The sequence below is a fragment of the Salmo salar genome, chromosome 14 (assembly GCF_965601325.2).
Source record: "Salmo salar chromosome 14, fSalSal1, whole genome shotgun sequence".
NCBI lineage: Eukaryota > Metazoa > Chordata > Actinopteri > Salmoniformes > Salmonidae > Salmo > Salmo salar.
Window position 1 is genome coordinate 77,820,077 of NC_138304.1, and position 20,378 is coordinate 77,840,454.

At 42.3% G+C, this 20,378-nt stretch overlaps 2 protein-coding genes across 3 annotated transcripts; both read left to right on the plus strand.

Annotated features, from left to right (window-relative positions):
- Nucleotides 1–2,278: 2,278 nt before the first annotated feature.
- Nucleotides 2,279–15,314, plus strand: LOC106570229 (activity-dependent neuroprotective protein 2a). Of its 2 annotated transcripts, none has more exons than XM_014142328.3 (4): nt 2,279–2,432; nt 10,802–10,923; nt 11,252–11,365; nt 11,555–15,314. In XM_014142328.3, exons 2-4 carry the CDS (start codon nt 10,816–10,818, stop codon nt 14,222–14,224), a joined length of 2,892 nt encoding a protein of 963 aa, XP_013997803.1. In that variant the 5' UTR covers nt 2,279–2,432; nt 10,802–10,815; the 3' UTR covers nt 14,225–15,314. The 2 variants fall into 2 exon arrangements, with proteins under 2 accessions (XP_013997803.1, XP_013997802.1); XM_014142327.3 differs by having other exon boundaries at nt 2,300–2,587.
- A 152-nt stretch (nt 15,315–15,466) lies between these two features.
- LOC106570228 (thioredoxin-like protein 4A) lies at nt 15,467–20,160 on the plus strand. Its single transcript, XM_014142325.3, has 4 exons — nt 15,467–15,628; nt 15,886–16,064; nt 18,221–18,324; nt 19,740–20,160. Exons 2-4 carry the CDS (start codon nt 15,912–15,914, stop codon nt 19,909–19,911), a joined length of 429 nt encoding a protein of 142 aa, XP_013997800.1. The 5' UTR covers nt 15,467–15,628; nt 15,886–15,911; the 3' UTR covers nt 19,912–20,160.
- The last annotated feature ends 218 nt before the right edge of the window (nt 20,161–20,378 follow it).

Below are 20,378 nucleotides of genomic sequence, written 5' to 3' on the forward strand. Positions count from 1 at the left end.
ATCAGTTCCCAATATTGGCTAACATTTCATCCATACATGCCTTGTTATTAGGACCATAATGTTGATGTTTCTATAGAAAGGGAATGGATGATCCTCTTAGTGATGCTTTTGGCATAATGCTACCATTCTGTGAACAATAAATTGCATATCTGAAATGGCACCTTATTCCCTGTATAATTTGTGTATAGTGTACATTTGACCAGAGCAATGCATCCAAAACGGCGCCCTATTCCCTATATAGGGCACTAGCCGTAGTCAAAAGTCATGCAGTATATAGGCTGCCATTTCGTAAGACATTTATTTTGTGTTGCAAGACAACAGACACACAGCCTGGTAAACTTAGGAGTTTACATGATGAATGACATACCTTACTATACTCGTGTATAAGGGTCAAGGGCTCTTCATAACACAAAAAGAAAACAAAACAGCGAGGATGAAGCTGGCTGGCCTTCATTTGAACATGTGCCTCCTGGATCAGCATCAAAACGCTATGAGGAAGCAGCTATATATGACACAGTCTGTACCTGGCTGGAGACTTCCCTATGGGAAGATCTCAATTGCACACGCCTCACGTCCGCTTTCCTCGTCTTCCCGTTCGAGGTCAGAAGGACCTCTGGCTTTCTCATCCAATGGGTTTTGAGGAGACGAGGACACAAGGTGTATGTTATTGAGCAAGTCCCTAGTTCAGTCTGCGTCTGAAATGGCACTCTTTATAGGGAATAGGGTGTCAGATGCAGACAAGCAAATGATGGCAGCAGGCCCTCTAGCTTGAGACCAAGACTAAAAACCCAGATGACCTATTGACCCTGATGGCAAATGCAACCCAAACACCAAATCCTCTCACAGAAAGATGTGCAAAACTTTGTCAACGCATTCTGCTACAGTACTTGGTTTGTCTCTTCGGAAACAATGTACACCGTATTCTCGCTATCTTCACTGGCACCTTGTTCACATAAGGTGCATATCGAGCAATTTCGCACTCAAGGCCATTGTTCTGAGTGTTGCTCTTAAATATATTTCCATCATGAGGAATACAATAATGAGTAAAGAATACTGACCGTTTTTATTTGAGAGGATGACAAGCCTGTAACAGTTTTAGGATAGGTCTGCAATATTACTGTTGGCCTCCAGGGGGCGATCACAGTTTGGCGACAATTCGCTAGAAGTAATTTATTTTCACCTGAAGGTGGTGATTTGAAGAGACAATGGCTGTGTCCGAATACTCATGCTAGTGTACTAAATAGTACGTGAAAAAAAGTTTTATAGTATGTGAAAATAGTACTCCGAATGCGTTATCTAATGCGTGATTGTGTTGACTCCCACCATTCATATTTTGGTACAGTATGACAATTTATCTGATTATCAGCTGTTGTCAAATGTTATTCATTAAAGACGAGTGAATTGTAAATAGATTAAACTCCGAAATGAGTATGCAATTTAGTATGTAGTACGCTAGTATGGGTATTCGGACACGTCTACTGTCACAATGCAACTGTTGACAAGCAAACCTGACTATAGGAGTGAAAGTTGAGGAAAGTTCAGCTTTAAAAATAAATGTATCGGCAATGGGCTTTCAAGAGATAGTCACTCGCCAGCCACTAGTAGACCATGGCGTTAGGGCACCAATCAATACATTAACAACCATATATGATGACCCAATTGACAATGTGTAAATCTGTGTTCATGTCTCGTTCCTGAAGATAGTTTTACAGAATGGAGTTGATTGAATAGCTTTAGCTGGCGAGCCAAATTTTGCTGTGGCTACAATTAGTAGATTTATTTGTTTTTGCGTAACATATAAAATATAACGATAAGAAATATTGTTATTCTTGATTCGTACCTTTCAAATACCATTGCAATTTTATTTTTGTCATTTCTAACACACTACTTTATTGTATTAAAAGGTAGCACGTAATTAAATTCTTGTTTTTTTCTTCAAATAATGGACTGGAAGGGAAGTCTACCATTGGCTGATGAACAGTGGCATGATATGAGGTCACCATAAAATCTTTTTGGCCCTCCCCTTTGCCTCAATTTCCTGACAGCCTATTGGTTGTTTTGAATTGTACCATGTGACTAGCTAGCTTTTTCCAGAGCCTTTATTCTGTCTGTAGCCACACCCACACTTCTTTTGTGCTCTTATATAATGTTTATTAGCCCAATTAACTCATCAATTAATAGTGAAATGGAAGGAAATCACTACGAAACTTCAATTATGTTTGGAAAGTTCCCCAATTTAGTCCACAGCTAACTTCAATCTCATTGGTCATCCTCCATATATGCTAATTAGGACCCAAACGTCATGTCCTGAACACAAGCGCCATTTTTTACTTCAGGAGGAGGGTGAAACAGCACAATACATCAATTATTTCACTTTAATGTGAATCATTATTTCCTGAATTAACTTTGGCGGCTGCATCTTGTCCGGGGAGGTGAGTGGCAGAGTTTCGTCCAGGTGGATTGATTGCACACTTTCGTGACACCGAGACTAAAGCGTTGGCGAATTGGTGAAACTATCCATACACGGTAAAAAAAAAAAAAAAGACGCGACAGCCATCCTTTTATAACCGGAGAAGCAAAAGCAAAGGTAATTGTATGTAGCCCGGTCAGTCAACATCTTCAACAGTTCATCACAAATCTACACCTATTGTAGCCATTGTCGACATTTGCGCAGATCCACTTCCATAAATCAGCCAACCAGGCATGTTTGTATGCAGTTCAACCAATGATTGATCATTGAGTTCAACACGGCTAGCTAGCTAGCATTTTAGCTTATTTTTATTCCCGCCAATGCATACAATTAGATGGTTTTAGTTATATTTTTGCTGTCGAGTCCACCGGCCGCTTTTGGTGACCCTTCGTGGCATAGGCGTCCCATTCGAATGACTGCCCTTTCAACTTCGATGGTAATTTCTGTGCCTACCATGGGGCATGGTGACCACGGGTGAGGGGGGGGATTCAGGATTTGTTTCCGGAGAGGGAGTCTGTAAAACGGCTGCCACATCCAAGGAAGGCACGCAGATGTTCAACTCCTGTGTCTGGGATCTACTTAGCTAGCCAGCTAACGTTAGCTAGCTAGTGACGAAAAAGAACAATACAGGACTCTTTCGAGTGACTGTAATTTGAACGAATACACTCAGGGCTGCCAACTTTTTAAGAACGCTTAGAGTGAGATTTGCTATGTGAATTTCATTTTTCCCTGGCACAACCCCTAGACATTAGGGACATTTTACTGTTTTAAAGTTAATTTCCTGCAATTCTACGTATTTTGACATGGCTTAGGCCTATGACCAGGGTGGAAAATAAAACCACAGGTCCGGTGTTTTTCAGGATACGTTGAACATGAAATTAACTTAATTTGCCGACTTTAACATTTCACACCTCCATTATGCATATGTTTGTGAAACCTTATTTAGGTTGATTGACACTTTATTCAGACAGTAAAGAAATAAAATGGGGAGAAACAGTATGAAGGTTGGAAACGGGGATTGATCCCTATTCTCAGATGGAAAGTATGTGACACGTGCAGGGTAGTGTTACCACTACACCAAGGCTCTGCACAGGAAATACTAACACTTTAATGGTTGATAGCAATGTGTAACCAAATCATAGTTTGCAGTCTCCTTGTCCATGGACTGCTTTCAAGGTAAATACAAACATTTTGTAATTTGGGTGAACTCTTTTTAAAATAAGGCTTGAAAAAAATCCTGCTTGCTCTCCAGGAGGGTTCACCACCCCTGATCTATGTTTCCCAAGTGCTGGGTGTTTGAAAATGTTCTTGTTATAATAATTCATATCTCAATCACCCAACTCTCAATCACCCACAATTGACTGAATATCAATATTCAGGTGGTTTATGTCTACTAGTTGAAGATCCTTGCCATAATCTTACTCTACCGAGATGAAATATTATGCGTTTGAGTTGAGTCCCCTACCATCTGCCTAGCATGTGCACAATACTAAAATAAAAAATGATTTGAGGCTTGGAGTATTTCATATCCAATGCTTATTTGTATGGTTTATTCAAAACTGTCCATGAATGGCTGCAAAAATACATAGCCTCATAATTCATTTTCAAAGACACGTAGGTATATCTGACTTCAAATATGTGATTACACTGGCAAAATTGGAAAGAAGTGGAATAATAAAATACGTTTGGGGAATAAGTGTTTTTGCTGACAAGCACACTAATTCCCCAATATTTTAGCCCATTGTTAACAATGAGAATTGTTCCACTGATCAGGCTAAATAGTCAATAAAATCTCCTGAATACAAGATGCCATAAATCTGCCCCTACACCCTAACCAAAAAATATATATATATTCATTGTCCCCGCTCCAGAATCAAACTTACACTTTTGGGTTCACAATCTTTTATTTATTTATTTTTTTCACCGCTTTTTTCTCCCCAATTTCGTGGTATCCATTTGGTAGTAGTTACTGTCTTGTCTCATCGCTGCAACTCCCGTACGGACTCGGGAGAAACGAAGGTCAAGAGCCATGCGTCCTCCGAAACAACCCAACCTAGCCGCAATGCTTCTTGACACAATGCACATCCAACCCGGAAGCCAGCCGCACCAATGTGTACACCTGGTCAGCGTGCACTGTGCCTTGCCCGACACAGGAGTCGCTAGTGCACGATGAGACAAGGATATCCCTGCCGGCCTAGCCCGGACGACGCTGGGCCAATTGTGCACCGCCCCATTGGCCTCCCGGACGCAGCCGGCTGCGACAGAGCCCGGGCTCAAACCCAGAATCTCTGGTGGCACAGCTAGCACTGCGATGCAGTGCCTTAGACCACTGCGCCACCCGGGAAGCCGCTTGGGTTCACAATCTTGACAAAATTATTTTCATAGTTTCAAATCATGTCACCCTACCAAACTTCCCTGCTAAAACATACTGTAGGTCTGTCTGCTGCCTTTTCGTTGTCACAGCCTAAATGCCAATCGCCAAATGAGGTGATTTAATGCAAGTGTGGATTAAATCGGTTTAAGTACATCATGTCAAAAGGCTGCATTCTGCAATCGGGACGGGAGTAACAGCAACCTAGTTTTGGCAAAATTGTACATAAAACAGCTATCAGTTTTATAAACGCAGTGGAGTACATTCTCTCTTTCTCTGTTTAGCTCCTCTAATCTTGAGGGACGTAAAAAAAAATCTAAAACTGCATCCAATCCCGTTGATCCCTTACATTAGTGGTTCCCAACAGCGGCGTGCCCCCTGGGGAGGGGGACAGGTTTTTATATAATTTAATTTTTTAAATACACACTTAAGGAGCTCAGTCCTGCTTTAAACTTACTCTTGAAAGTTGTAATAGTAGAATGCACAAGGTGCAATTTCGAAAGTGGGCAGTGTATCATCACTTCCTCTTGTCATGTTAGTCATTGTATACCTTAGAGCTATTTATAACTTGTCAGAAATGTCCAGATCAACTAGCCTATGTCAGCTAATGTTTTTTTACTTAGATGTTGTAATATGTCACTCAAATCACATTAATACGCATTAGATGTGGCAAAATGTATAGAATTGCAAGAAAATTTGCTTTAAAACTATAAAAGGTTCTTTGCACCACATGACAAAATGTGTAGAATTGCAGGTAATAAGCTTTAAACCTGCACCAAGAAGAGGGGTGTGAACAGTTTGTCATGAACAGTTCTTGTGCACATAGGGGTGGTGTGGAATGTTCCAATGCTTGTAGGGGGGACCCAGAGTGAAAAAGTTTGGGAACCCCTGCCTTACATAAGTAGACCAATCATATGCTTCAATGTGCTGCGGTTCAGTGCTGTTGCAAGACAGGCCAATGATAGAGGTTCTGCTCGTGATAAGTTGCAGGCACAGAGTCAGATTTTCAAAACGATTTGGAGCACAGTTTAAAAGTTAACACAGTGACTATACAATGGACTAATTCTACAAATAACAGCAGTACTTTTCAGTGCGTGAGATATAAGGTGTGGTGTAAGGAGGATCAAATGCGTGAGTTGGCAGCACCTGTACACTTCATAGACTTTAATGAGGATCCATTACTGATGTTTAGAAGCATTTTTCCAGTGGTCAGAAACTTGTGAAAGTGCTATTAATTATGTTTTAACAGTCAAATTTGACTGCCAGTTATATATTGTCCATCGGTATGACGTAATGTCCCGCCTCATGCTTAACAAATAATTGTTAAGCATGAGGCAGGTAACATTTGATCAATACACAAGTAAGAATTGCTTTTTTTGAAATTGAGGTTTAGTGAAATCACTGAATCTTACCCTAAATGTAATGGTGAGACACTTGGTTATCATCGTTATACATGCAAATAGTTTTTTAATTGAAATGCCAGAATATGATTACTGATTTTAAAGACAAAATAATTGACTATTTCGTTACTTCTATCATTCAACCTTTGTTAACATGTATTGTAATGTCACACCAGAGGACACGTTCAAGGCACTAATGCATGAAATGGTTCCTTAAATTGGATAAACTTAAAAATAGGTGGCTATATAACATTGTATTGTTTAGACAGTTTATTACAGCTATATGTTTGGCTTTAAATCTTTACATTTTTTACTTTTGTTTTGACCGTATGGAAACTACCCAAATGTTCATGTTATCTTGCTGTGTGGCGCATGGTGCTAGATTTGGCAAGAGTAGCTGTATTGGGTGAGGGTAACATGAAAGGCATTTCCAATTCTTGTCACTAAATCACATTTTATTGGTTGCATGCATATATTTAGCAGATATTGCGGGTGTAAATAAATGCTTGTGTTCCTAGCTCCAAAAATAATATCTAACAATGCACACATCTAAAAGTAAAAGAATTAGGCCGTAAATGTAAACCAATAGCCTATGAACCATAAACGCATTAATCCATAGGCTACATTCATGGATGTCAAAGCTCGATCTTTAACCAGAGATCACTTTTTTTTCTCTTTTTTTTTTTAATTTATACACACACACTGTAAAACTATTTGGTGGAATGTGCTTTGTGGCTGCCCGAACAGACAAGTGAAATTGTCCTGTTTTAATTTTTTTGAAGATGTTAATTTGCTTTGACTCTAGTGCTCCATTTGTACATGTGCATTTGCAGAGCACAACAAAAAAAATAAACCAAGACAAGCATCACACAGTTCTCCTTAAATTCCCTTTCCCCTCTGTGTATCACTCACTCAATTGCGTTCCAACTGCTCCCTCTACACAGGTGTGCTAAGGGGGCACACAAACCCCTATTAGGCCTACAGAAATGAATGCCTAGAAAAACCTATCTAAATGATGGGATACACAAGCTACATTCCTTGCAAAATGACAGTTTTGTCACATTCAAAATGGACTGGTTGATTGAAGTAGGAAATGTGTTCCAACAGAGAGCTGCACTTTTGGAATAATTGTGTCCTGTCTATTTTCCACTTCGGCTACTTTGCGAACTGCTAGGGCCTTAAACATACAGGTTCCACACTGAAAATATGCAAAAACATTAGTTTGATAAAGACAGAGCGTATTTTCATCAGAATCATAAAGCCTAGGCCTCACCAAACAGATTTCGTGGCCGTAATTATTTTGTAATCCTGAAAAATTGCCAAGTTGAGCCACGTTTGAAACGATCACTCTGAATAACAGTTCCATATGCAAGATGCACTTCACTTCGCAGTGACTATTTTTTTTCATTTGGAAAAATATTCTGTTCTATTTTATTATATGACATGTTCTTTTTTGTTTTTTTTACTAGAAAATAGGTGTCTTGAATGCCCTTGAAAGGGCTTGGGAAATAAGAGCGTCATGTCGACTAAATTAACAAAGCAAGGCTATACCATTGCACAGCCATAGGCTTCTACAAGCAAGTGCAGTTGCTGCCTCCTTTTTAGAGATTGTATTCCACCATATAATATAACCAGTCTATTACCGTTTCAATAAATGTACCTTAAATGGCAATTTATTGACTGAATATACACTATATGACCAAATATATGTGGACACCTACTCAAACATCTCATTCCAAAATGAGCCTCCACTCTTCTGGGAAGGCTTTCCGCTAGATGTTAGAACATTGTTGTGGGACTTGCTTCCATTCAGCTACGTGCATTACTGAGGTCAGGCACTGATGTTGGGCCAGTCAAGTTCTTCCACACTGATCTCGACAAACCATTTCTGTATGGACCTCACTTTGTGCACGGGAGCATTGTCATGCTGAAACAGGAAAGGGCCTTACACAAAGTTGGAAGCACAGGATCGCCTAGAATGTATGCTGTAGCGTTAAAATCCCCTTTCACTGGAACTAAGGGGCCTATCCCAAACCATGAGAAACAGCCACAGACCATTATTTCTCCTCCACCAAACTTTACAGTTGGCACTATCCATTGGGGCAGGTAGCGTTCTCCTGGCATACGCCAAACCCAGATTCATCTGTCGGACTGCCAGATGGTGAAGCGTGATTCATCACTCCAGAGTTCAATGGCGGTGAGCTTTACACCGCTCCAGGCATTGGCATTGCGCATGGTGATATTAGGCATCTGTGCAGCTGCTTGGCCATGGAAACTCATTTCATGAAGCTCCTGACAAACCGTTATTGTGCTGACGTTGCTTCCGGAGGCAGTTTGGAACTCGATAGTGAGTGTTGCAACCGTTCTGTGAGCTTGTGTGACCTACCACTTTGCGGCTGAGCTGTTGTTTCTCCTAGATGTTTCCACTTCACAATAACAGCACTTACAGATGACCAAGGGCAGCTCTAGCATGGCAGACATTTGACTAACTGACTTGTTGGGAAGATGGCATCCTATGACGGTGCCACGTTGAAAGTCACTGAGCTCTTCAGTAAAGCCATTCTACTGCCAATGTTTGTCTATGGAGATTGCATGGCTGCTTGATTTTTATACACCTGTCAGCAACGGGTGTGGCTGAAATGTACGAATCCACTCATATGAAGGGGTATCCACATACTTGTGTATATAAAATGTATCTCATGCAAACTCTTGTATATTAAGTTTACATTTCACTCCTTGACAAGTCACTACACTCAAAGCCATGAGGATAGAACACATTTCAAACTTTGCTTGTTAGGGGTAGTTAGTTGCAGAAACAATGGAATGGTTTAGTCGACAGTGCATTTAGAACGTTTGACCCCTTCCCTTTCTCCACATTTTGTTACATTACAGCCTTATTCTAAATAAAAAAATCTACACACTACCCCATAATAACAAAGCGAAAACAGGTTTGAATACATATTTACATATGTATTCAGACCCTTTGCTATGAGACTTGAGCTCAGGTGCATCCTGTTTTCATTGATCATTCTTCCGATGTTTCTGCCAATTGATTGGACATTATTTGGAAAAGCACACACCTGTTTTACGTAAGGTCCCACGGTTGACAGTGCCTGCATACTTTTTTTGTATATTTTTTTTTACTCAGTACTTTGTTGAATGTTTATCAAGGATCTCTCTGTACTTTGCTCCGTTCATATTTGCCTCGATCCTGACTAGTCTCCCAGTCCCTGCCGCTAATGAACATCCCCACAGCACGATTCTTCCACCACCATGCTTCACCATAGGGATGGTGCCAGGTTTCCACCAGACGTGACGCTTGGCATTTAGGCCAAAGAGTTCAATCTTGGTTTCATCAGACCAGAGAATCTTGTTTTTCATGGTCTGAGAGTGCTTTAGGTGCCTTTTGGCAAACTCCATGTGGGCTGTCATGTGCCGTTTACTGAGGAGTGGCTTCCATCTGGCCACTCTACCATAAAGGCCTGATTGGTGGAGTGCTGCAGAGATGGTTGTCCTTCTGGGAGGGTCTCCCATCTCCACAGAGGAACTCTACAGCTCTGCCAGAATGACTATTGGGTTCTTGGTCACTTCCCTGACCAAGGCCCATCTCCCCTGATTGCTCAGTTTGGCTGGGCAGGCCTATTCTAGGATGAGTCTTGGTGGTTCCAAACTTCTTCCATTTAAGAATGATGGAGGCCAACTGTGTTCTTGGGAACCTTCAATGCTGCAGACATTTTTTGGTACCTTTCCCCAGATCTGTGCCTCGACACAGACCTGTCTCAGAGCTCTACAGACAATTCCTTCGACCTCATGGCTTGGTTTTTACCTGACATGCACTGTCAACTGTTGGACCTTATATAGACAGGTGTGTGCCTTTCCAAATCATGTCCAATGAATTGAATTTACCCCAGGTGGACTCCAAGTTGTAGAAACAGCTTAAGGATGATCAATGGAAACAGGATGCACCTGAGCTCAATTTCAAGTCTCATAGCAAAGGGTATGAATACTTGTGTAAATTAGGGGTGGCAGGTGGCCTAGTGGTTAAAGCGTTGGGCCAGTAACCAAAAGGTTGCTGGAATGAATCACCGAGCTGACAAGGTAAAAATCTGTCGTTCTGCCCCCTGAGCTAGTTATAACCCACTGTTCCCTGGGAGCCAAAGACATGGATGTTGATTACGGCAGCCCCCCACACCTCTGATTCAGAGGGGTTGGGTTAATTGCGGAAGACACATTGCAGTTGTACAACTGACAGGTGTGTGAGGGATTGTTTTTATTTAGTCCTTTTTAGAATAACGTAACAAAATGTGGAAAAGGTCAAGGGGCTCTCAATACTTTCCGAAGGCACGATATATTTATTAGGGCAATTAGGATTTGTTATATGTAATGGATATGATAAATTAGTCATCGTCACTCTTGGCATAGACATATGTGTACATAGGCCTATTTATTTTACATTTTGAGAACTAGGAAAAAGAATCATGCAAGTACTCAGTCAAATCCCATCCCTAGTTTGGATGTGTATAATATTACCTGGCCTAACATGAGGCCTCTCTCTTTCAGGAAGCTGAGGAACAATGTATCAGGTCCCGGTTGGAAACTTGGAGAACATCCGAAAAACAAGGAGAAGAGTGAAACATATTTTGAGTGATTTTGGACTGGAGGATTGCAAAAACCTTCTGGAAGTATGTTATTGTTGTGCAATTTTTATGTTTAAAACTATCTGTTTTATCGGTATCAGAGTATTGTAGCAACTATTGTTTGGGGGCTAGATGAGGCATAATTATTGCCATATTACCCATTGTTTATAGGCATGGATTGTACTTTTCCCATAACTCTGTACCAAATGGCACCCTATTCCCGATGGTCAAAGATTGTGCACTGTAAAGGGAATAAGGTCCCATTTGGTACAAATGATAATGAATGTTCAGAGATCATTGATCAGTGTTTTCTTCCCATGATACTTAGCTGTTTGTCCTTAACTGTATGTTGTTGTCTGTCACCAACTTCCAGGAGCTGCAGAAGAAGGAGAAGAACTCTGATGAAGATTCTGATTCTGATGAGGCATTCCAGGAGACTGAGTGGGTGGACCTCAGTGAGCCCTTCCCAGGCAAGAGGAAGAAAAAGGTAAAATGGCTCCTGGAAAGATGAGGACGTCTGATAGGGATGCATCAGTTAATTCAGTTCACGCTTAATCAGCATCTGAAATGGCTATGTAGGGACACACTCCGTACAAAAAAATATAACATGCATTCCTTAGTGAAATGACGGATCAATATAAAATTATTTTGCTAATCATGCGTCTCCTTCCCCCAGTGGCCGTACCGCACGCGGCTGTTGTGCTGCTCCCTCTGCAAGTACTCCACCCGGAACTGGTACTCCTACAAGAGTCATCTACAGCGGAGCCATGAGTATGAGAGGAAACTGTGTGTCCTGGCTCCCTGCCAGATCTGCTCCTTTGTCGCCCACCCCCGACTCCTCAAGAAGCACCTCCTCCTCTTCCATGGCTCTCCAAACGTGGACCAAGATGCAGCGTCTCTGCATTCAACTACCAAGAAAGGGGACCGGTTTAAGTGTCGTAAGTGCCGATATGTGGACTCAAACCTGTTCTCAATGAAGAAGCACGTCCTGCTGAACCACCTGGAGAAGCTGTGGCACCACTTCTCAGGACGGATACCAGACACTAAGTTCCCCCATACAGCCTCCAGGCAGTTCTGTAAGGTCTGTAAGATGGCTATTGAAAGCACGGAGCACATGCTGCACCACATCCTGGCCTCTCCCACTCACCAGTGGGCCTGCGCTCAGATCAGGACCTGGATCTTGGAGAACACTCAGTACGCCAAGCCCACAAATTACCAAACACTGGCCCCTAAAAAACAGCTGCCACAGGTGTCCAGTCCTGAGCAGCTAGCAGGGCCCAACCAGAGCTTCCTCCCCCCCCAGGCCCTGGTTCAGCTGGCCGGTGCTGAGGCAAAGGGCCTCGTCCAGCCTGGTGCTACTGTCAAGCTGCAGAGTGCTCTGCCACAGGGGGCCATCTCAGCCACCATGCCCATCGGCCAGACCATGGTCAGACTGCCCTCTGGCGCCTCACTACCTGGTGCTCCTCGCAACCAGGTGCCTTTCGCCATAGGGGTCCAAGGTCAGCAGCAGCCCCAGCAGGTCTTCCTGCCCCCGAGGGTGCAGATCAGCATTCCAGGTATGTCCCAGGCCCTCATGGTGACTCAGCGCCTCCCCTTGAACCAGGGGACCCCCCAGGGTACAATGCTCCAGAGCAACCCTCAGGGCACCATGCTGACGTCCCAGTCCCTCCTCAGCCACCTCTTCCCCACGGGCAACAAGGTCAACGGCATGCCCACCTACACCTTCGCCACGCCGGTGGGCATGCCCAGCCAGGCGAGTAACATCCAGCTGATCAGCAAGGCTCCTCAACCAATCAAACCAGCAGGTAATCCTGCTCTCAACTCCAAAGCCAAGAAGTGGATCACCTGTCCCATCTGTAATGAACTGCTCCCTTCCAACGTCTATGAGGCTCACCAACAAGCTGCCCACAAGGCCCAGCCCAGAACAGCTAAGCAGCAGGGCCTGGCTGCCCGCGCTCCCTTCCTCAGGAAGATGCCTGACAAGACAGTCAAGTGTTTGAAGTGTAAGATCCTGCTGTCTGAGAAGGGCCTCTTTGAACACCTACTGCACGGGCTCAACTGCCTTTACTGTCCTGGGATGTTCTACTCCATCCAACAACTGGTTGAACACACAAACACACAACACAACCCCACACAGAAGGCCAACTGTGACTTCATGAGGCGGGAGTATAGACTGTACACAGACGACAGCGGTAACCTTCTGTTCCCCTACTTTGACATCAACACCATGGCCCCCAAAGAGATCCTGGGAGACGCAGAGCTGAAACTGGCTCTGGTCACCAACTCCCTAGACCTGATCTTCCTCAAGATGCAGCCTGGTGGTAAACAGGAAGTGTGTCGGAACCCCAGTAAAACGACGCGGACCGACTGCCCCTTCTGTGAAGAGAAGTGTGTCACAGTGGAGAACTACCAGGCCCATCTGAGTGGGAAGCACTGCATCGCACCCACCGTCCATGCCATCCTCAAGACCGCAGCATTTAAATGCATCTACTGCAACGGCGTCTACACAGGCAAGACCACGCAGAGAGCTATAGTAATCCATCTACAGCGCTGCCGCCGTGCCCCCAAGACCCCTAAAGACGCAGACAGACTCCAGCCTGCGCCCACCAACGGACGCCAACAGCAGGTCATGGCCTTTAAGCAGATGGTCCAGGTGCCAGGTCTGTACTCTGCCCAGCTCCCTCCAGTCCCCATGGCAGCGCAGGCCTCCATCCCTGTCCCCCTGCCCTCTGAGTCCCCTGCTGAGCTACAGAGCAAGCTGAGGCTGGAGGCGGCCTTCAGGGAGGCCATGGAGGCCAACAAGAAAGAGAGGGATGCGCGGGCAGCTTTCCGTAAGCAACGAGAGAAGGAAAAACGAGAGCAGGCACCCAAGATGGACCCCTATATTCAGCTGGCGCTGGACCCCAGTGGGATGGAGAAACGCCCCTCTGAGGAGCGGAAAGACTTCCTCACCAGATACTTCCACACCAAGCCGTACCCCACCAAGAAGGAGTCTGAGGAGCTCTCCAAGAGACTGTGGCTGACCCGGACTGAGGTGTCCACCCTGTTTGGAATGAAGCGCACCAAGTGCATGAAGGCCATTCAGAAGAACAGCCCTACCATCTTCATGGGCTTCAACATGACACAGCTGAAGAAACTTAAGCACGACCTCCTCATCCCAGAGGTGGAACCTGCAGAACCAGAAAAGATGGCTGACCAGGAAGTGGAACCTGACAAACCAGAACAGACGGATTCTCCAGAAGGAGAGAAACCAGAAATTTCTGTTCCAAAAGAAGATCCTTTAGAACCACATCAGATGGATGTTCCAGAGATGGATCCTTTAGAACCACAGCCAATGGCTGTCTGAGTTGTCACTTCAGAGTGCATGTACAGTCTGTATAGATACTTTTACCTGGATGACTGCAACAGACTGCAGTGCCCTGAAATGTATACTTTTATATTGATGTTAATCTCCCTGCTAGTAATTGTCAACTAAATTTTAGATGTTGACTTATTATTCTCCTTTTCGTAGAACTGTAAATCAAATGTTGACATTCTCACAGGCTACATGTTAAAACAAACCTCTGTATACAAGTGTAAAAAATGTAAAGCCAAGTGAGGACTGTATTAGTATTAGACACTGTTTTCAGGGGTTTGTTTCATACAACCACAGCACGGTTAAATCCACCATTTCCTCCTAGGGGGCATCTTTAAGATGTTTTCAGCCTAATGACCATGATTCAGTTTGAATAATATTTTGAAATGCTGTCAAATGTTAAAGCTATATAAAGACACCTGTATTTGGTATTATGTAAGTATTCAAACTGGGATCATTGACGGACTTTCAAACTACTACACCATTTAACTCTCATGTTCAGAATGTTAATGAACAGTATTTGTCAATTTTGTGTTTCTGTATCATAAGACTTATTTTCTGTATGTATAATAGTTATTGTCCTTTGTTCTCAATAGTAACTCAAATCTATTATGTGATTATATGAATCCATTGACCAGATGAGACTGAGTATATTCATAACTGTAAGACATTGTCCATCTTTTCAGAATGTGTATCGAGTGCTGTTCTTCCCGCTATTGGAACTATGTGGTGGCTCATTCAGTTTGCAAAAAAATACAGATTTTTGCCGTAGCCTCCATCACTTTCACCCTTGTTGCTTTTTATGTTTGTCCACTCATTTTGTTGTAAGTTATTTGGTGAACACGGGCAACCTCTCCTGGTGTTTTTACCATTATTTTCCTATGCTAATTCCCTTGTGGGTTTTTCTTCCTTGTTTCTACTTCTTCCTGTGTCACTTGCAATTGATTGTCAGGTTTTTATGTACTATATACCTGTTGGGTTTTAGATGGGTTCAGTCCTTCAGAAGCTAAAATGTGTATAGACTTGGAAGGTTTGAGCCTTCTGATGCATTGTGCAGAATAAACTTTTTCCAATAAATATTTCACTGCTTCAGCTTGCTCATTAATGGGTGTCTGTCTGAGAAAGCTTGTCTAACCAAAGTGGGCTATTGTAAAAGAAAGCTATTGCGTGTATGTCTATCTATAAAGATCATAATTATGTTTCTGTGTAGCCAGTGCATTGAGCCAGTGGCAGACATATTGACGCGATTGGTATGCGCCGTCCGTTTTTATTGTCGCTTTATAAGTGACGGTGACCGTAAACAGGCGACGTTTTCCTGGTCTTCGTCTTTTCACCACAGACCCAGGCTACCCGTTTGTTTCAGTTTAAGGCTTTGGCTTTTGAGAATTTCATACGGTAAGTGTGTTTTGAAACCTAAGCACATTTTATATTTTCTATGCTTTAATATTAATGTCTTTCAACTTTGACTTTCTGTAAATGTCCGAACCAGCCATGCTAGCTAGCTATCTAGTAGCTGGGCTTCTAATTTATATCTAAAGAAACGGGGTTTCTGCTGTTCCGAGAGAGTAACAACATTTGGCTCAGAAAAACAGTTGTAACAAGTCATAAACAAACGTGACTTCCAACATTTAATCTTACTGTAATTTCCCAAGATACGTGTTGACATTGCAGCATCAAGATGTCGTACATGCTACCCCATCTCCACAACGGCTGGCAGGTCGACCAAGCCATTCTATCCGAGGAGGACAGAGCCCTGGTTATTAGGTTTGGACACGATTGGGACCCGACATGTATGAAAATGGACGAAGTATTGTACAGTATAGCTGAAAAGGTAAGATGTATGTTATTATACCATTGTTGCTGTTTGTATTTCATAATGTGAATAGGGCTGTTACGTGACCGTATTATCGCGACACCGGCAATCAAATATCACGTGACCATTTAGTCACGGTAATTAGGCTTCTCCAAGATCTGATGCAGCTGATGGTCATTAGTAGCCTTCCGAACTTGCTAACTGCTTGGTATTCAGTACTCTTGTCCCTCTAATCACTCTGACAATGTAATTGAAAATCTAATCAAACAAGTAATGAGAGCACATAATGCACAACATTTCTATAGGCTATGCAATTGCACGAGAAAACGGCTGATGGCCTCTTAAAAAGAGCTTTCTATAGGCTAGGTCTACTATATATTTCTCAACTTTCCTAATATTAAGCACATTACTATAGCCTACCTGGCTGGCATGAAAATGAACCACAGGAAAAGCGTCCTCCATTCACAATAGATGTTTTCGAGACAGGTGCATGATAATGGTCCATTCTAAATCAAAACAAATTTCACACATTATTTAGTATATGTAAAGACAAGACTAAATCAAGAATGGTGTGTGACAGTATTAGCCTATCACTTGTGAATGATGCACAGCGTAAGGCAACAAAATGACTTTTTTTGGGGCCACTTTTTCGATTTGGTCGCACATCTCATGTAGCCTAGCCCATAGGGCTATATGTTTTGATAAGGTTTGTAATCACAATTAAAGTGGGTAAGTAACTTCTTAAAATTAAGCACATGAACCTGCTTTACAAGGGGTGTAGAGCCTAACTGGCATAAATAAGCACCGTGTGAGTTTCAAGTTTGGGGAAAATCATTTTCACCATAGAAATGCACCTTTATAATAAAAGCATTACATGCATAATCACGTTTGCGGTCACTTTTGATGTTTTCCCGCTAATGGAACATTTGCGCTTATAGCCTACTGCCGTGTGTGCATTGCTGAGCTTATAATGTGAAGAAATAGCCTATTAGTTTCTGAACATTTTAAGCTAAACGTTCTGATCTGTTGCATCAGCCACATTGCGTAAACATATTTTTTGATGCTAGTGGTTGTATTAATTTGGGATCTATCGCATCCCACAACTGTCCCAGACTATGTTTGGAATATTTACTTCTCGCACAGAATAGGTCAACATTTGTACTATGGGGGATAGTAGACTGACATAGGCTAGTGCTTTTGCTGTTTGTTAGACCTACTCATCTTGTTGGCTGACAAACTAAATGTGGACATTTCTTCCAATATTTTCAATATGCACTTCAGAACTGGATAAGGACGCGCACAGTTGTGTAACTGATGTGTTACTGTTACTGTCATCACTTATAGCCTGTGAGAAATACCCAATCATGTGATGGAGAGTCATGAGTGAGGGGTACGTTTGAAATTTGAGGCATTATCAAGTGCTTGTCAAATTGTGAATGAGGTGAATGAGACTGCGCAAAAAAAAGCAGAGCTCATGCCTTTCAAGTTACTTTTTTCAAATCATTAGTCGCATCATGCAGCCTTACAATGTATTAAAAATCAAAACATATAGCCCAAAATTTGTAGAACAACTAAAGTTACATTAACTAAATTAAGCATATAGGAGTACCTATTTTGTTAACCGCTCAACACAGAATAGCTGCTTGTGGCACTCCCTCAAATCATTTGCCGAAAATATCCTTTCTATTTTATTCAGCTATGTTCAGTTGTATTCTTCATACTATAAAATAATGGCACGGTATTATAAGCAAATCTTGTCTGTTAAATGAACTAGTGTAGCCCACAGCCATTTGACATAGCCAGATCAGGACCTAACATAAGGACAACTCAGTATGCTATTCTGTTCTTCTGAAATAGACTACATTTTCTTCATATCATGTTTCCTCAGACCTGTCTAAAATAAATTATGGATTTATTGTGAAGGTGTAGGCTATATTACACAGATGTATTAGACGTTTTAAATTGTAGATGTTCCAAAGGTCTGCATCAGTTGCTTGTGGAAACCGGGAGATGCTAAATGTTTGTTATTTAATGGTAAATTACCGTGAGACCGACAGGTATTTGCTTGACAATCACCAGCTGACAATTTCGTGACCGCCACAGCCCTATTTGTGGAGACATTTCATTGAACGTTGTGATTTTTACAGTACAAACATCACTATCCCATCCTACAGGTGAAGAACTTTGCAGTCATCTATTTGGTGGACATCACAGAGGTGCCGGACTTCAACAAGATGTACGAGTTGTATGATCCGTGCACAGTCATGTTCTTCTTCAGGTGAGTTTCACGTTGTCGTCCTGTCTGACCTAGCCCTGCAAACCAATCTATTTTTGACTTGCTAAATTGTTGCAAATGTTCAACAAAAATGGGTGTAGCATATACAGGCTCTCATGCCATATAGGCTAGCTGTGAAAACAGGGATGCTTGCCGTCATGTATACAGGAGGTACAGTTTAACAGTACAGTAACGTGTTCCGCCTTATGGCGTAACATAGGAGAAGCATGTGAGATTAGTATTCGGCCAATGACTGTATTTGTTTTAGCAGCATGTGTCCTGTGTTGGACGGTATTTTTAATCAGTAGACATTTCTGATGGAAGCTCATTGTTTGCATCGTCAAGCAGTGCCCAAGAAAGTATTATATCCAATCTCTTTTCAGAAGCATTCCACAACTGTGCCAAGTATTTTTTTTTAACTAACCCAAGATAGACCACAGCCTGCCATTTCCAATGGGGAACAAATGAGTCATAGTGGGCAGAAGAGGGGGGAGGGGCAGAGCCAAGCACCAGCTAGCGAGATCCTATTGGCACGTTCTAACGTGTATTTGCATATTTCCGGTAGGGAACACCTACCCTGAAGTGCGCGTGTGCAATAACTCAATTTGCCCTTGCACTCCTTCTAAACAACACCATTTTTTTTTCAACTTTGACAATTGGTGAAGTCTACAAAACGTAGTCCACTCTGTTTATAACAGATTCTAGTTTTGGGAACCAAAAACTGTTTTGAGCTCAAATGTTTCATCAATTAAATAATTTGCAGAATGTCTGCCAAAATCCATCTCATTCCATCTTCTCCTATTGCTGGTCACAGTGCTTCCTCTCATTACCGTATTTGGTAGTGAATGGAAATGCCAACCAGATGCTTCACATTTATACATCTGGTGAAATATCTGGCTCACTGTTCCATGTGTGACTGCACACGGATGGCATGCTTTCACCTTTAGACAAGTAAACAGACATGCACTTCCTGTGGTTCACATGCAGTAGCCACACAAAATGGGCACAGTGCTGCCACGCACTGGTCAACAAAATAACATCAATGTATATTGCAGCTAGATTTGAGTGGGTGGTGGTAGCGTCAAACAATTGGATTTAATACTTTCTTGGGCACTGCTTGGCAATACAAACAATGACGTTTCCATCAAAACCATCTACCAATTATGAATACCATCCAACACGGGACACATGCTGCTAAACCGGTACAGCAACGGGTCGGGCAAAATCTTGCAAGCTGTTGCTATGGATTGCCCTTAGACCCGGCTTATTAATAAATGAAATGATTAATAAAGTTGTCTAAATCAGGGCTAAGGGATGCTCAACAACTGCCCCATGCTACTTCAGTTGACTGAGCACTCCCCTCTTTTAGTCCTGCATGACTCTGTGAAACATATTCCTTTTCCTCTGCACTGTTCCAGGAACAAGCACATAATGATAGATCTGGGGACTGGTAACAACAACAAGATCAACTGGACCATGGAGGACAAGCAGGAGATGATTGACATTGTTGAGACCGTTTACCGAGGGGCGAGAAAAGGACGAGGTCTGGTCGTATCTCCTAAGGACTACTCCACAAAATACAGATACTGATTGGTTCTTCCCTTTCCATTGCTTTGTGTGAAGCCCAATGGGAGCAAATATGTCCTTTCATTATGAGACTTTCTTTTCTTTAAAAAAAAATAATGTTACAGCCATGTCATATTTTTTCAACAGCAGTTATGAAAACCACCATTTAGTTCTCTGATTTAATAAATGTCATGTTCATATTTGATATCACTTCATAGGCCAGTTTCCTAGAATAAGGCTAGTCCTTTATTAAAAATAATTATCAATGAAAAATCTCCATTGAATGTGTTTTTCTTTTCAAGACAGGGCATCACCTGCCACCCCTTTGGAAAACTGGATGTTTTACCTGATATTGAGGCATGTCTTACCTTGCTCCAAAGTAGCCATGCCAAAAATCCGACCATAGAATCATTGGAATTATTTTATAAAGGCTTACTCATTGAAACCAGCATTTCTCTCCTGTTATTTTGGTTTTCATATTAACTTTATTT

Coding starts and splice junctions, on each gene's coding strand:
- LOC106570229 (XM_014142328.3), top strand. CDS start 10,816: ATGTATCAGGTCCCGGTTGGAAACTTGGAGAACATCCGAAAAACAAGG. Junction 10,924..11,251: donor ATTGCAAAAACCTTCTGGAA/GTATGTTATTGT, acceptor ACCAACTTCCAG/GAGCTGCAGAAGAAGGAGAA. Junction 11,366..11,554: donor CAGGCAAGAGGAAGAAAAAG/GTAAAATGGCTC, acceptor TCCTTCCCCCAG/TGGCCGTACCGCACGCGGCT.
- LOC106570228 (XM_014142325.3), top strand. CDS start 15,912: ATGTCGTACATGCTACCCCATCTCCACAACGGCTGGCAGGTCGACCAA. Junction 16,065..18,220: donor TGTACAGTATAGCTGAAAAG/GTAAGATGTATG, acceptor CCCATCCTACAG/GTGAAGAACTTTGCAGTCAT. Junction 18,325..19,739: donor ACAGTCATGTTCTTCTTCAG/GTGAGTTTCACG, acceptor GCACTGTTCCAG/GAACAAGCACATAATGATAG.